This window comes from Spodoptera frugiperda, chromosome 11, assembly GCF_023101765.2.
Source record: "Spodoptera frugiperda isolate SF20-4 chromosome 11, AGI-APGP_CSIRO_Sfru_2.0, whole genome shotgun sequence".
NCBI lineage: Eukaryota > Metazoa > Arthropoda > Insecta > Lepidoptera > Noctuidae > Spodoptera > Spodoptera frugiperda.
In genome coordinates this window covers 5,843,671-5,860,931 of record NC_064222.1, presented here as the reverse complement: position 1 = coordinate 5,860,931, position 17,261 = coordinate 5,843,671, and the positions used below count along the sequence as shown (strand labels likewise).

Genomic DNA, 17,261 nt, shown 5'->3' with positions numbered 1-17,261 from the left:
AATGTAATTGAAAAAAAAGTTACTTACATAAAATACCTAGTATCCTATACCTACATTACCGTAACATTAATCTCTATATATATAAATCAAATGCTGTTCGTTAGTTTCCCTTAAACTCGAGAATGCCTAAACTGATTTAGCAAATTTTGGTCTTGAACCATTTGTGGAAGTCCAGGGAAGGTTTAAAAGATGAGATTTTTTTTAAGGCGGTTCGAAGTTTGCCGTGTCAGCTAGTTACATATACAACACACAATAATATTTGATTAAACGGTAACACAAGCTAATTTGTTTAGTTATATTTATTTATTAATATCAGTTCGAATAGCTCGTTAATAGGTAACAGGTAACACAGTGGACAGAGTACCTACAACTAAGAAAACTAAAAGCAAAAATGTATATGCTGGAGTTGCTTATATTAATAAGTAGGCGTTCTCACATCTAAAATGTATATAAAAAGATCTGTAAAGATCAATGGTTAATAAAACGAAATAATTATAACACGGATATTTTATTTTAATTAATGGAATAATACTAAATTCATTAAAAATATACCTAAGACTAAATTCGTTGTATATAATACTTTAAAGAAATAACTTTACACCTTACCGACTTATACCTAAATATATATTATCTGTATCTTAATTTTAATAAAAGAAAAACAAACAGTTCTTATCCATTCCATTCATAATTTCTCTCATTATCTTTTCATTACCATTTATTTAAGTTACTTAAGTAGGCACAAACAATTAATTAAAATTAATTAAAAATAATGTTTTATAACGACTTGTTCAAGGCATTCTTTTTATCTATTGTTTGTAGTAGCAGTTTGTCGACTTCAGCTTCGGAAACTTCTGAACTGGAACTTCTTACATCTCGGGGGACCTGAAGTAGAAATTGTTATTACTGGTAACCTATTATATTACATACAAAACATCCCGCGACAATGGGGGAAGAAGTATTAAATGATACTAAGGGTTTATAGCCTATTGCCATATATTGGACACAGTTGTAACAAGGTTCCGTAAAATACTAAAGCAAGAATATATTGCCCGACCTGGAAATTAACTAGAATTTCGTTTGGTGTTTTTTGATTAAGTCTTTGTTAGGTAGCTATTACATATGTACTTTTAAGTTATCATGAACAGACAGATGTTGTAAGGTTATCTCAGTTACGGGCACTTAAAGTGGGGACTCTAACCCTCTAGAGAAGACTGGCATAGGGGGTCACGTGTCACAATGTATACAGGTTTTTTTAGAAGACCCGGTGCTCCCTTGTGCTTTTGATAGTGGTGTGTGACGAGGTAATTTTAGCCAAGTAAAAACTCTACAGTCGCTAGATAGCTTCCCAAAAAATAAAAATGCGTCGATTCTAAGTCGTGTTTAAAAAACTGTCCCCATTTTTAAGTTCGTTCTTTTCGTTATATGTGTCAGTAACTAACGACAGAAAATATATAAAAAGAGTAAAAATAGAGGTTTAAAACTTACCCCAGATCTCATAGTATCAAATACCACTTTGACTATCAGAACGCTCCAGTACACACATAGGAAGAATAAGACGAAAAGCATTGCATTCACTATGTATAAAGCGAAGACATGTCCCCAAAAGACCATTGAACGGATTGAGGTGCTGAAAAGAATAATAATATTAATTATAATTGGGTATCTATAAAAATAACACATAAGTTACAGTCAGCTAAGTTATTTGTTATTGACTATGCTGTCAAGAAAATAAAGGTAGACTCAGTAGCTATTGTTACACTAAATTATATTCCCATCGGATTCTGAGAATAAGAGAACAGGGAACACGTATGTTTGTACATACACTTGAGCACTATAAAATCTCCAGCCCAGTGAGCTAGTTTAGTGAGATAAACTGGCCACCGTGATCGAAATCGATCGGGAGTTTTATTTACTTATATTATTTTAATTAGCTTTTTTTGTAACCGCTCAGTTCTCAGTAATCAAATAATTATTACCCTTTATCTCTGTAACTGAATTATATATTTTCCAAAAACTAGTCACCGTGGAAATAAGTGGGATTGGATGCCCCTTTAGAAAACGCATATTTTTTTTTAATATCCTTAGATATAAAAGTGGCAAAATTGGGTAAACTTAATGAATACAAATCTACCTATAAGGTAACTTAAAATAAAATCATATAGAAATAAATGAATATTTACCTATACAAGTACAGCGGGAACAAATACATCCTTGTATAGAACCACGCAGGCACGAATGCCACAAACAGAGATGTCGCCAGTCTCTCGAAATTCGCTCTCTTTAAGGCTTTCACGAACTAAAACAAAAATTTATAATTACAAACACATACAAATATATTATTGCAGAAAACTATGATTCTGCAAACAATAAAATTATTTGCCGACAGGTAACAGGCCTAAAAACGCTGGAAGCGCCATCTAGAGAGCGCAAAAAACCGCACAAATAAAATAATATTAAAAAACTAATAAATCACCCCTTTCCCCATCTTCCCAATCCCCGATACCCCAATAACCCTTAAATCCCGAACACCAAAAGGCCGGCAACGCACTTGTAACGCATCTAGTGTTTCAAGTGTCCATGGGCGGCGGCAATTGCTTACCAACAGGTGATCCGTCTGCTCGTTTACCGGCTTATACCATAAAAATAAATCAATACACATGTAAGGAAAGGTGTATTTGTTTGTAGTTAAAATAAAATGTCCTACCTCAAGCCAAGTTTCAGTGAGGTCCAATAACACTATGACTACGATCCCGATCCTGAAAGCACTTATAATCCAGCTGATGCACAGCAACAAGATTGTTACTACGTGATGAGCTAACATTCCCCAGAAGTCCTTGCGTTTCACGTCGTGGAAGAAGGTGATCGACAAAGCAATCATGTACGACATTGTCGTCAAGTAGAACCAATAAATGTCCATTGTAAGCTCCTAGAAAATAATAAAGTTTACGTATACATATTTATTTATTTAAAAGGCTTTATGCAACAAATAGCTTCAATAGAGGGCTGACCGACAAACAGACATTTTGTTTTCTTTATATTGTAATATTTGCTTTGACGTTCAAAAGTGCCTTCCCGGTCTATTTGAAATAAATAATTTTGACTTTGACTTTGAATTATGTATGTAGGTACATGGGTAGGCTTAATGCCATGGGCATTCTCTTACAGCCAAACCTTTGGCCTCACCTAGATAATCTACTAGGTTAAGGGTCCTGGTGTGTCCGAAACTAGACGGGAATCTCCGTAATAGGATAGGATGTATATTTATTTATGATCGCTAATGTACAGTGAACAGTACCCTTAGTACGAGTTTGTTTTACGTTAAACGAGATCGAAACGAGAGTGCGTTCAGCGCTCTGATTGGTTGGTTTGTTGGAGCCCGCCAATCAGACCGCCGAAAGCACTCTTGTCTCGGTTCAACGTAAAGCAAACTCATACTAAGAGTACAGAAATCGTAACAAACTATTTACTTACATGCTTTCCATAATTAGTGTAACACTTATCGAGGTCCCAAAACCAATCTTTGTCCCACACTATGTAGTAAACTGTGGGTGTGCTAAAGAAGAGGTAGAAAGTCTTCCAAGCATGTTCACAGAATTTGGTGAGGCTCGATGTTTTGTCCTGGTTACGGCGGAGGCGCCACCATCGCTCCACTTGCCGTTCTGACATGTCCAACTGCTTGGCAAGAGCAGTAGTCTGAAATGTGAAATTGTTAGAAGCTGATATTAGATTAGAAGCTGATATTAGATATTAGTTGCAGTTAGGTCAAGACAATAAATATAATATGTAATAAAGCTGTGGAAGTTTTGAAGGCACGTTGATTGTAGGTTTTTTTTTAGTAACGTCACGTCTTTTTTCCGAGTAAGAGGTGCACATTACGACACGAAATGAAGCTATACAATGTACACCCACTTTTCATTTGTGTTATAAGTCCCATGTAATAAGGGGTGAGCCTATTGCCATAATTATATTAGGCACAATTATTCTAAACGAAAAACCGAAAAAAGCCTAGTAATGCTTTGTCCGACACGGGAATCGAACCCGAGACCCCTTGCCCGGCAGTTGCAATTGCGACCACTCGACGACTCGACGGACGAGGCAGTCAATTGTAGGATTTGCAGGTAGATTAATTTGAATACAAGTACCTATGTAGGTACTTATTATAATAAAAAAACTTAATAAAATACATAAACGATACGAGTATTCGAACTCAACGCCAATAAGGTGACAGTAAACCGATTAATATTAACAAATTATGTTTGTAGGCTTAGGGTGTGTTCACACAGACCGGCTCGGAGAGGAGAGCAAATTTTTATCACGTTGAAAACAGAGTTTTAAGTATTTGTATTAACCCTCGATTCCCCAACGACCCTTAAATTCCTAACCCCCAAAGCATCAGGTAAACGTCTGCTCGATTACCAGCGTGTTTCATATAAAAAAAAAAACATTAATCAACGACCTCAATACATTTTCCGACTCCACAATTCTTTGGTAAATATTCCTTAATTCCGATAAAATCGAACGGGCTTATATTCTCTCGTAAAATTACAATAAAGCCATAAGTCCATTTTTAGACTTTTTAATGTGCACTGTGTTTGTCATTAAAAATGCTCGCGCAGCCGATCGACTTTGAGCGTATACGATCCGGTCTGTATGAAAAGAAAAATGCACGCCGATGCTCTCTGAGTCGGTCTGTGTGAACGGACCCTTATAGTCACGTACTTGACGAGATAACTCGAATAGTTTCAAGCCACGTCATAGGCCCTATGCTATAAGTATGTATAAACTAGTTACTTCTAACCAACACAAAAATAATAATTATTCAAATCGGTAGGTACAGTGGCGGACTACCTAGCGGGTTTACCGGGGCTCCGGCTCGAAAAGCAGGAGAAGGCTCTCGCTTCGCCCAAGGTGGGAGAAGTCATTGGATGATTTTCCCCCTTAAAAAAAAAGGCGTAGGCCTACTAAAGAAGAGACGGAGACGTGAGTCTACTTTCGCATTTACATAGTTTTTCTCTGGCGCCTATTGATTATAGCGTGATGTTTCATAGCCTGTAGTTCCGGAGATTAGTTCAAACAAACTCTTTAGCTGTAGTAGACACTCGTTTAAAAAAACCTTTTTTTTTCGTTTCCACCTCATTTTTTTTAGACAGGTAATACCCCTCAAACTCGCCAAACGCGAGATAATTGCACATAAACATACATAGGTACATACGTAGAGGCCAAACTAAGAACCTGCTTTGGAGTCGGTTAAAAATAAGCAGTGTCGTAAAAACCCGAAAAACTAAATATAAAATTTATTGATATAAGTATTTAGAAAGGTTAGGTAGACTAGATATGGATAGAATACCTAATCCAAAAATAGTAAACTAGTTTTAGAAGAAGCCCACTGAGTGGCACCAAATTATTATTTTGAATATTCCAGTTGTAGAGAAGCACTGACTTATTTATGAATTTTATTGCCCAATATGGTACCTAATCAAAGCCGATGGTAGAGAAGTAGTATTTGCGAATTTTATTGCTCGATATAGCAATCAAAGCTGAAGACTACTGGTACCTTCCGGAGCTACGGACAACGTGAAATGTTACCGGGGTTCCGGCTCAAAGCAGGAAAAGGAACAGGGTGGTTTTAAGTCAGTAAGAGTCTGACACTCCCAATCGCCTCGCCCAAGGCGCGAGAAATCATCGATGATGATTTTCGAAGAGATGATTTTACCCCTCAAAATAAAAGACTACTGGTATAGGTACTATGTTTTTTAATGGATCATTTGTGCCAATCGCGCCACCAATGGGCTTATCTTGACATTATTACACATTCATTATGTACAATTACATAATAATATGACGTAGGTAAATAAATTATACACACACATGATTAATGTACTTACATCTTTGATAAGGGCATTTTTCCTATAAGCGGCCTCCAATACAGGTATGTGTTGTAGATTTTTCTTCTTCTTGTTACGAATGCCTAGAGCTAGGCCGAGGGGTATAAAACAGTATCTGCAAAAATATGGTAATTATTAGATATATTAGGTAAGTACCATTAATCTATTTTTCTTAATGTAAACAAATCCTAAACGTGGGAGAGCTATGCTTCGGCATGAATTTGCCGGCTTGACCGGTGTGACACTCGTCTGACGGCCTCACAGAAAACCGACGTGAAACAATGCCCTCCCTTCCCAATCCCCGATTCCCTGACAAGCAAGCTAAGATAAGATAGGTGACTTATTGGTTTTCAGCACCCTATAAGTGGGACCTAACCGTACAGGTTAGTTTAAGTGTTACGTCACGCTAGTTCATAGGGGTGAATGATAATTGCTGAAAACAGTCATAATATTTGCTAGTACTGAAAGACTATGCATGTCCTCCCCAGTGAGCGATTTGAAAACTTCTTTCATTGTCTAGGCTCTTATTCAATGCCAACAAAAAAACAAGCAAATCACGATTATTTTTTAATAACTACTATAAGTTTTTTATTAATAGATTAAGGAAAATATGTTGTTATTGTATGGTTTAATTAATTTTAGTTTTTAAATGCTATGAAAACCTGATTGAGGGATACAAAAAATCGACATTCTTGTTGCCTATATTTTGTATTTTAATCAAGTTTAGTCTGGATTAGTTGTTCTCTATTAATAAAATTCATCTTATTAATCTTACTAAATATTATTAAGACTTTGACCACTTTGACTGCCAACAAAAATCTGTTGAAGGCAAGTCCAACGCTAGCGCCGGTCACTTTTACCCCCTATGGCGTTTAATGTGTTAATGCGAAAAGTTGCTGTTAGTGAATTTGTGTGTATATTTGTTTATTTGTTTGTTACACAAACACGACAAAACGGCTGAAGGAATCGGGATGAAATGAGGAACTAAAGGTCAAAGAGTAGTGTTGTAGGTACCTCATTTGCATCAGCATTAAATTAGCAAGTCTTTTAATAATAAAGGGTTACTTTTTATAATACGCATTTTTGTTTTTCGAATCGTGCTCTTAAATAGAGAAGTAATTTTTTGTAACGCTTCAAAATTTATGGGAAGAAATCGTTGCTCGTTTAATTTGGTAGGTACTTACTACAAGCTGAGTAATACAATTTGTAGTATTTATCTATGTATTGATACATTATCGAGTTATAATACAACACCTTTAGCTTTATTGTGGTTAATAAACTTATATTTTACTGATTAAATTGTAATAAAGCACGATAGTTTCACTGAATAAAACTAAAATACTTAATCAAATTCTTTTCGCGCAACGAAGTTATGGCCATGGTGGAGAAAGATTTCGTGTTGGAAATAAAAATAGGAGGTATCCTTTATCTCCCTGTTTTGTTTGATCCACGACTTTGGCCACTCTGTATAAATAAAATCCCATGTACCTAAATGTGGCACGAGATATACTTCGTGGTTTTACTACGCATTTTAAAAATTTACTATAACGGCCAACACGGGGATCTGCCAAACCGAAGACACTTGCTCGGCAATCTTTTCCATTTCGGTCAATGACGCAACCGGTAATTAAGTACCTACATTACAATATAGGCAGTATGGAGAACACTCATATGACTTAAATGAAACTACAAGTGCTACTCGTCCACAGAAGCATAATACAACTAAACATTTCAACGAAAACCGAAAATAAAAAATAGAATTTTTCACATAAAATAAATAATTAAATTAATTTTAAGTATTAAATTCTGTGTAAACAGCTACATGTTCCTTGATCACAGAAAAGCTGTAATTTTGCAGGTTGACTAGGAATGTGTGTAGAGTATTCAAATTAACTCACTGAGAATAATATACTTTTTGGCTTACCTACTGGGCCTATTTCGCTAATTTTTCGTATATTGTCAGCCAAGATGATAACAAATATGTGGTTTAAAGTTTAAGTCATAACAGGTTTCCCCATACTAAATAGAAAAAAAAGTACTTACATGTTCAATACATATCTTAGGACGAGTAAGCCGATCGTCAAAGGTATAACATAGTAAAAATCTGACACATCAGGATGTAACACAGTTTTGTCCGGTCCATTGGTCACATCAGCCCACTTCGCGCCACGAGGCAGCCACCAGCGCTCATCCCAAAACAAATCTGATAGCCACTTTAATGTATCCATTTTAGCAAAAGTCCACAAATATAAATTAAAATTATTTTAATACTTAGTAGATAATATTAATGAAAATAATCACTTTTAGGAATATTTTGTTTTAAGTATTTTTTTATTTATATTTTTGTAATTACGAGGTCCGAAGAAGCGTCACTCGCGTCGGCGTGTCGAACCAAAACACATAAAACTTATAGGTACCTACTGCAAGGCAAACTGGAACCGGATAATTGAACGTGGTTGTTTGTTAGATAATATGTCTTGTATGAAGTAATCATTCCCAATAATACAATTATTATCATTACAAAATAACACTTGATTGCGATATCTATGTCGATAGTAAAATATCGGGTAAGTTATAAACGCCTAATCAGTTTACAATCAGATAATGCAGTATGAATAAGTGGTTACCTATTTAGAATTAATAAAACACCTAGGTATATAGTCCATAAACTACGTGAGGTGTTTCTTTAAATTTTCTATCCCTCCCTCTCCCCCTGGTCAGAAGATGTGAGATTTTATTTAGCCCCCTCCTCCATTCCCCAAGGTCACCAGAGATTTTACAAACTGTTGGTTTCTAGCGTAAAAACGTGTTTTTTTAAAGGGGGAAAATCATTCAATTACTTCCCCCACCCTGGGCAAGGCGAGAGGGAGTGTCAGACTCTTAATGACTAAAAACCACCCCGTTCCTACTCTTGCTTGTTGGGCTGGAGCCCTGGTAAACCCGCTAGGTAGTCCGCAGCTCCGGATCAGGCATCAGCCCTACTGGGCTCCATGGTGGTCTGACGGCTCCATTAGGCGCGCGCGGAACCCGACGCGCCACACGTACGGGTTCTGATTCTGTTCGGGCGCAGAGTTACCCTTCCTCACCCTCCGCAGACCCGTCCCGACCCGACACGTCCGTGTTGGATTGTTGTTGTAGAAAGAAAAAAAAATCTTTTTGCTTTTATTTACTACTACTTAAGACTAAGTAGTAATAAATAATGCTAAGAGCTATAAGTGTAATAAAAGTTTAACAATAGAATAGGTACTTAGATCCTCATTACTGCAATAAAAAAAGAACATGTACTCTAATTCAGTCCATGGAGAATCATACGCAGTCTCAAGAGAGATACCAACATATCCATATGATTTTCAGTAAAACCAGAAAAGATATAGTCCCACTCCCCAACGTAAGATTACAGATGAGATTTGACTCGACCCCCTTCAAACATCTGACGTAATTTATGGACGCCACTAATTTCAAATTAACATGTATTACACATGTACTTGGCGACTATATAAGCCCAATACTTTTTTCTTTAATACTATGTATACAGATACCTTACCTTACTTGCTTATAATCTCTCGTCCCTATAAACTCTATATATAAAAAATATATTGCTGTTCTTTAGTCTCACTAAAACTCGAAAACGGCTGAAGCGATTTGGCTCATTTTGATCTTGAACTATTTGTGGAGGTCCAGAGAAGGTGAGAAATAAAAATTTGAGCTGGTACGAAGTTTGCCGGGTCACCTATTAATAAATAGATAAACAAATAAATAAAAATACTTCTAATCTTACAAGTTATTGTGTAACAAGATATAAATAACTTTGGTTAATAAAACCGGCCATCAAATTTAAAATGTTGAATGAAGGTTGAATTAATGAACGCGCTGGCTTGTTTTGCCCTTCTCAATATTAAATATCTCATCTCTAGTAGCAATAAAAAAAGTAGGCCTCTATCGAAGAACAAGCTTATATACATATGTAAGTAGAACTCATTGCTAAGTTAAGCTATATGATCCGAAGCTGCGAACTACCTAGCGGGTTACAAGGACTCCGGTTCGATAAGTAGGAGTAGGAACGGTGGTTCCTACTCGGTGGCGGGTGGTTCCTAGTCAGTAAAACTGTCACTCCCTTTCGCCTCGCCCAAGGCAGGAGAAGTCATTGTATGATTTACGGCCTTAAAAAAACCTAAGCTATATGTATGTATAAGTAGCGACGCATATTTTTTTATAGTAAGTATAAGCCGCTAAACAAGACGACGTTTCAACTGATGGCAAGCAATCGACATCGCCCATAGACACCTAAAAACGGAGACGTTACAAGTGCGTTGCCTTCTGGGGTTTAGAAGGTTGAGGATTGTTAAGGATTCGGGGATTGGAGAGATTGAGGAAAGGGATAATAATTGTGATCCTAAGTGTATTCAATTTTCTTTTTTCAAACTATCCATATAGGTAATGTTGGCAAACAAAAACAAAAAAATAATGTACATATATTTAAGGCTCTATTTTAGACTTGCAGAAGCGGATGATGAAGCATTTACTGTGCTTTACTTCCTTTTAGTAGGCATACATTATTGAGAATAATATACAATATAGTATCAAAAACATTTTTTTTTTAATCTATAAGTAGGTAGGTTCTAGAACATTTGATAGTATTTCATTAAACTCCTGGAAAACGTCTTTAAGCCAAAGATATTTAGTTAGACATATAATCGGAACAAGTTATTATGAGATCATAAGAACTTTGTATTATTTATTGACCAATAAAATATTATAACGAAGTTTGAACAAATCGAATTCTTTGCCCAAAGGCCGCCTCGTTGGCCGAGTGGTTACAAGTGCGACTGCCGGGTAAAGGTTCTTAGGTTCGATCCTACTGGGCATTTTTCGGATTTTCGAAAATTTCTCAGTGGTAGCACGGAGTCTGGAAATGTGCCCGGAATATGGCAATAGGCTAACCACCTATTAGATGGGCCTTACAACATAAATTGTAAAAATTGGGTGTACATTGTACAGTGGCATTACGTGCCATAATGTGCACCTCTGCCTACCCCTTCGGAGATTAAAGGCGTGACGATATGATGATGAAATCGAATTCTTAAATTAGCTTTCTATATTTGTCTGTTAGGTAGTCATTTAAGCTGCATAGAACATTCTATAATAATTTATTCAGTCACGTTATAAAAATAAAACATGTTATATTTCGTATCAATTTATTATTGTTTCATCGCATACAAAAGAGACTATTTTGCAAATCAACACTCTTTAATGATATTCTCGCACGCCGCATCACATTCACAGTACAACGACGACCTCATTATAACAATTTACCTCTTTTGTTTATAAATAATAAACATACCCATTCTACACAAAATTAATCACTGGCAACATCGGATTCGAAAATGGAACACAAGTTAACATTGACACTTATGTCTTTTTTTTAAGTTGTTTTTTTAGGTTAAGCCGATGAACGTGGAGACAGATCTAATCTTTATTTAGTAATGAAAAAAGAGCCAAATACCAATTATTTCTTAATAAGCAATGTAGATCACCTGATGATGAGAAATCGGCGCCGCTTATGGACATTCGAAACACCAAAAGGTGTTACAAGTGCATTACCGGCCTTTTGAGGATCTAGAATTCAGAGATGGGGCACGAAACTGTCAGGGAAATGCCAATTTAGGCAAAATAAAACCCCAGTGACTAATTTTGTGTACGAAACAAAAAGTTAGTTAACCTACACCAAAAACAACAACCATAATACGCACATTTTAATTAAAAATTTACATAAAAAATGGTGATAATAAAAATAAATTTAACGACAAATGCAATTAGGACAGAGATCAACACATACAACATAAGGTAATATACTTTTCAACATACATTTCGTTTATCTTATCATACAAACGTTTCTACACGTTACCTATATATCAACAATTTTTAAAATATAGTGAAAGGCACCAACGTATCATGATAATGTTTTATTTGTACATTATTTGGTTGTTTTAAAGGGTAACAGCACAGTTATAGACACGACATGACAAATATACATAGGAAATTATGTATAGGCAATAAGGGTGAGTTTTCCATAACTGCTTTCCTGCGGCATATAACAATTTTTACTTGGTAGAGTCCTATCACCATGACTGAATCATAAGGGAAAATTACATTTTACACAAGGTTTGAGACGGTACCCTTAGTATAAGTTTACTTTACGAAAATGAGAGCGTGTTCGGCGCTTTGATTGGTTGGTTTATTCGAGCTGGCCAATCAGAGCGCCGGACGCGCTTTCGTTTCGATTACTTTAAACGTAAAGCAAACTCGTACTAAAGGTAAACTTGCGTGTACAAAGAGAAACCTCCTCTTTAATTAGAAGTCAGTTGTAACAAACCAATTATTATAAATCGATCATACTACCAAGGCAAAGTTATTTAGCAGCACGAAAAACAGTCATGCAAAAATTGCTGTCGAATATTAGGCTAGATAAAATATTCAGCAAAATGCAAAAACTTAATCGTATTTATGACATTTTAAATAAATATTGTATACGTTCAAATCGGTGATGTAGATATAGTATTGTTTGTAGTGTTCTTACATTGCTAGAAAAAAATCTATTTAGATGAACGAGCTGTGGTATTAAACCATTCTCATTTATATTTTTGAAGGAATAATATTAATCTTTAGGAAAAAAGGATCTTACAATTTAACATTCTATTTATTTTTTTCATAAGAGCACTGTCTACATCCAATACTTGCTATACTTTAATATATTAGCAACCAATTCATAAGTACCATTTTGTAATGCGAAATAAATACTTTTTTGGAACATAATGCTTATATAAAACTACAATAACACTTACATACACATAAAAATAATATTAAATACTAAAAATATAAAATTAATAAACACTACCGTGTTGCATTGGCTGCGATAGTTTTGATTTTTCAAAATTTCCATACATAAAATGTCCATATAAAAAAATATATAACAAAGAATAAATCGGAAAGTATTACCTTAATTGGTAGTTTGGGAGAAAGGAATACCTTTATAAATTGTACAATTTAATATTTAAAAAAGCAAAACGATTTTAAAAAAGCATCGGTGATATAGATTAGCCTCAATGCACGTAAAATGTAAAAACTATTGTATATTCTGCCATCATGCATAAAACGAACAATTCCTTTAATTATCAAAACAAAAATAACATAAGTAGTTATAAAATTAAATAATATTATGATCGCATTGATTACGATTGTAAATAATTTAAATATTCTTACAGACTATTAAATGTTTTATTTATTTTTAAGCTTCATAAAGCGTCTTTGGGTGTATTCGATAGTATCGATTTGTTAAATATTACTTAACATTAGTGGTGTTCGAATATCGATTAATCGACTAACAACTATTAGTCAGAGTCACTCGATACTCCACTAAATAATAAATCGATATCACTATTCAACTATCTAACAAATGTGCAATAATAAATGTACATTATGTCAAATGATATGGTTTATATTTTGTTTGTTTATTTTAATATTAAATTAGATAACACCAGGCGACACTAGCGGTATCGGCGGGAATATATTTAGATTAAAAAATTGAAGTTAAATTGGACTAATAACAACTTTTTGAGTACGTACTCAGAGTCATTTAATGGTTACTTAACCCAGTCCTTAGCAATTGTTTTCGATACAAAATAGTTACTAAGGAATAGTTTAAGTAGTCATTAAATGTCTTTGAGTGCGGCACTTAGTGTGACAATACCTATTTTGCTATAATATTTATTGTAGACGCAAAATTTATTAATGTATTTGTATGTGGAATAAAAGTTTCATAGAAAACTTTTCTTCGTTTCGATATCTCGGTCGCCTCAAAGCATCTGAAGCTTTATAAATAAGTTTGTGAAATTAGGAACAGGCGGAAATATAACATCTACGTTCACGTAGCGAATTTATTTATTTAAGAAACTAATTATTATGTTATCGGCTTACTCAATTAACTGTTTGACGAGGAACTCGACTAGTTTCAAGCCATGCTAGAGGCTCATATTCATGAGCAACATTCCGCAACACACGACGCGGCGACTGTCGCGCTGCTACTCTGTAGCATCGCTTGAAACTAATCGAGTTCCTCGTCCAACAGTTACGTGATTAAGCCGATAACATAATAATTAATTTAGTATGTCTCACGAAAGTTATAATAAAATTTAAGAAACTCTTCAATAGTTTTTAATACTTGCATTAATTCAGTGATTAATATTACAATAATATATTCTGTACTTATTTGATTTTTGGACATAAATAGTAGGTAAAGTTTTGTATTTCACAACTAATTATTTGCACTTACTTATTTAGTTATTTACATTGATTTGTGACACCTAAGTGCATGATAAGGCGATTCTAAAATGCTACGAGTCTTGAAATACTTATTTACTTGCTCATACTGATGATACACAGCGGGTCGATTCGCTTTTTAATCAAGATTGTGTAAGGCTGATTTATAAAGTTAGTCTAGTCGAATTAACTAAAAATCACGGTTTAGTTACATTATTAATGGAGAAAAGCTCTACTAGTTTCGAGTCACAGAGCGTGCGCGTCTGCACACGCAGCACATGATGAAGAGTCCCTCTGAGTGACTCGAAACCAGTAGAGCTTTTCTACATTATTGAACGTGAGTAAGCCGTGATTTTTTAGTTAAGTCGGTATGTCGCACGATAGTTATTATAAAAAATATAGTTTAGTCGAATACCATTTCCATGATTGTAGTACAACCCGCCAGTTTACTCGTACGTTTAAACATAACATTTTTGTTCATGATTTGGTACAAAAAAATACCCAGTTTAATTGATCAGTCATAAAATATTCTAATCAAAATTTTCAAAACAACGTATTAAATTATCAGCCCTTTTGATACCATGATTTTAATTTAATATTTTCATATGATTTCAGAGTCCCAAGCCTCACCGCCTAGACTTCTAAAGCATGTATCAACGCAAATACTAATTTATAATAACTATTCTTACTTTATATCTAATTTTGGAATTTTCAATAAGACATGTTACGCGCGCGTGTATTTAGGCACTAATTACTTATTTAATAATAATAAATTTTATTATATTATCCTATCTAAGGGACAAATGGAATATTACATGTGTTGTATAAATATATTTTTTACTATCTTAAAGTTGGTTTGATTGTAATTTTCTTTTCAGAGTTTCAAACATGAAGTATTTTTTTTAGCGGTGATAAGTCTGCGTTTGGCCACCAACCCGCTTACTGTTAAAACGGTGAAGCGAAGATGGAGCACATAGACTTAGAAACTACATATTCACTCTGAGCTTAAAAAGACCCGGGTAGTATTTCTCAGGAAAATAGAAGTCTTTAGATTGCTACACAGATTAGGAACGTGGATAAGAACCGTTTCGTTCGCACCCAAGGGAAGTCCACTCTCTAGGGATGATAATGGGCCGACTTTCTACTAGTCCTATGTATCGTGACATAGTTCACATAAGGACTCATTTATACATTTATACAGCCCATATAATATTCTATTTCAATTTCACTAATATAATTTTAATAGGGGAACTTCATTAACAACAATATCGTATGATTTACTTGAATAAATAGCATCAGACTAGTATCTGATATAAAATATTCATATTTACTTCGCAAAATTGATTTTTGGAAAAATTGAGGAAAGTTAGGAATTAATTTCACCTACCCTACGGTGTTTATACTAAATCCACTTTAGCTAATATAATGATAATGTTAATTTACGCAACGTATACAAAATATCGATAAATCAATATGATCCAACTGCATGGTCCCCCAATAAATAATCTACCTTATTGTTTAGACGTGTAAGTTTATTCTAGCTTAACAATTATTTATTTAATCACCTTTCTGCTTGCGAAGCGCAGTTACACGAAGTACCTAATAGTACCAATTGATTTATAGAAACTAATTACAAGGATTGTGACTTTCAGAATGGCAACAAAGAATATAAAACCTTATTGCATTGATGTTAAGGTGTGTTTTTCAATGCAATGGTTAAAAGGAACAAGCGTATAAGAAATAATATTCGCTTAAAATAAATAATACAAGAAGAAAATCAATTTCTCATACATTTAGACCGTTCACACGAAATTCTAGGGTTATTTTCGGCATTTTTTAAAATGGAACTGTCATCCATAGATAACATAGGAAAATTTAAATTCAATGTTACAAATTAAGTAGACTATATTTAAAAATGTCACTTGACATAAGGATATCTACTTCATCTTCTATTTTATTTTCAGTTTCTTCATAGCATACTCGTTGGTACACTTTAGCTTTGTCATCTAAAAGGGTAAGTGATTCACCAAATTTAAAAAAATCTGATACTGAATACCACCCTAGATAAAAAATTAAAAAAAGAAGTATGATCAAATCGCGAAATATGTATACTTTTTCACTTATCACGAATAAGTACTTATAAAGCGCTTAAGCTAATACAAAATAAATGCTTACATTTTATAATCTATGCTTAACTTTCTCAGCACCGTTGTGGGTCGCATTTTTGGTATGTTTTTTTTTTAATTATTATTTTTAATAATCATTGTATTGCTTCCTCTGTAACTTAATTACACAAGTACAATTTTTTGTATATATTTTTTTTATTTATACAGCCAAAATTTTTTATCACCATCAATTTTTTTTCTGAGAGTTAGGTAGTCATTCACGCATTCCATTCTTAAATAATAAAAACCTGGTTCACTAAAGAAAGACGGTTAAAAAAAGTTTAAAAGGATCAAATTGACTTGAATATCGAAAGTCAGTTTTTCTCATTATTGTTTGTTTCTTATTTAACACCAATCACCGAAATAAAAGTTATTTTGGCATTTTAGTATTCTTTTTAACCGATTTTCATCAGCGAAGTCGGTTATTTTATTTTTGTAAAAAGTTTTTTTTAATTGGTCTGTTTGATTGATACCTCGTACGAAAAAATAGCGTGGTGATAAAAAAAGCCTGTGATAAACTTACTTTTGAATTCACAACATGGAGTCATAATTTGAATGTCACTTTTCATGATCGATTTTCAATGTTTGGTATTGCTTATTTAATAATAATTATTTTCTGTAAATAGCATAAGCAATAAATTATTCGTGTTTATTAAGAATCTTTAAATTTATTGATTATGTACTAAATCATTATGTACCATCATGATGACAAAATAAACTAAAATATTATTATATCAATTAAAACCAGATTCCTAATATACACGATTTGAACTTAGGGATGTCATCATATTTATCGATAAAGAAATATCGAATATTGTGGGCTTAAAAATAAAATAAAAAGTATCGATATAGAGTCGTTATCGATAATTATGATAGCTTCCCTAGTTAGAAAATA

General features: G+C 33.9%; 1 protein-coding gene across 1 annotated transcript; it reads right to left on the bottom strand.

Moving 5' to 3' along the window:
• Positions 1-284: 284 nt before the first annotated feature.
• LOC118275077 (ceramide synthase 6-like) lies at positions 285-8,375 on the bottom strand. The gene is made up of 7 exons (XM_035592934.2): positions 7,929-8,375; positions 5,886-6,000; positions 3,472-3,693; positions 2,705-2,926; positions 2,181-2,296; positions 1,486-1,627; positions 285-882 (listed from the first exon to the last, which is right to left on the bottom strand). Exons 1-7 carry the CDS (start codon positions 8,111-8,113, stop codon positions 775-777), a joined length of 1,110 nt encoding a protein of 369 aa, XP_035448827.2. The 5' UTR covers positions 8,114-8,375; the 3' UTR covers positions 285-774.
• Between the last annotated feature and the right edge of the window lie 8,886 nt (positions 8,376-17,261).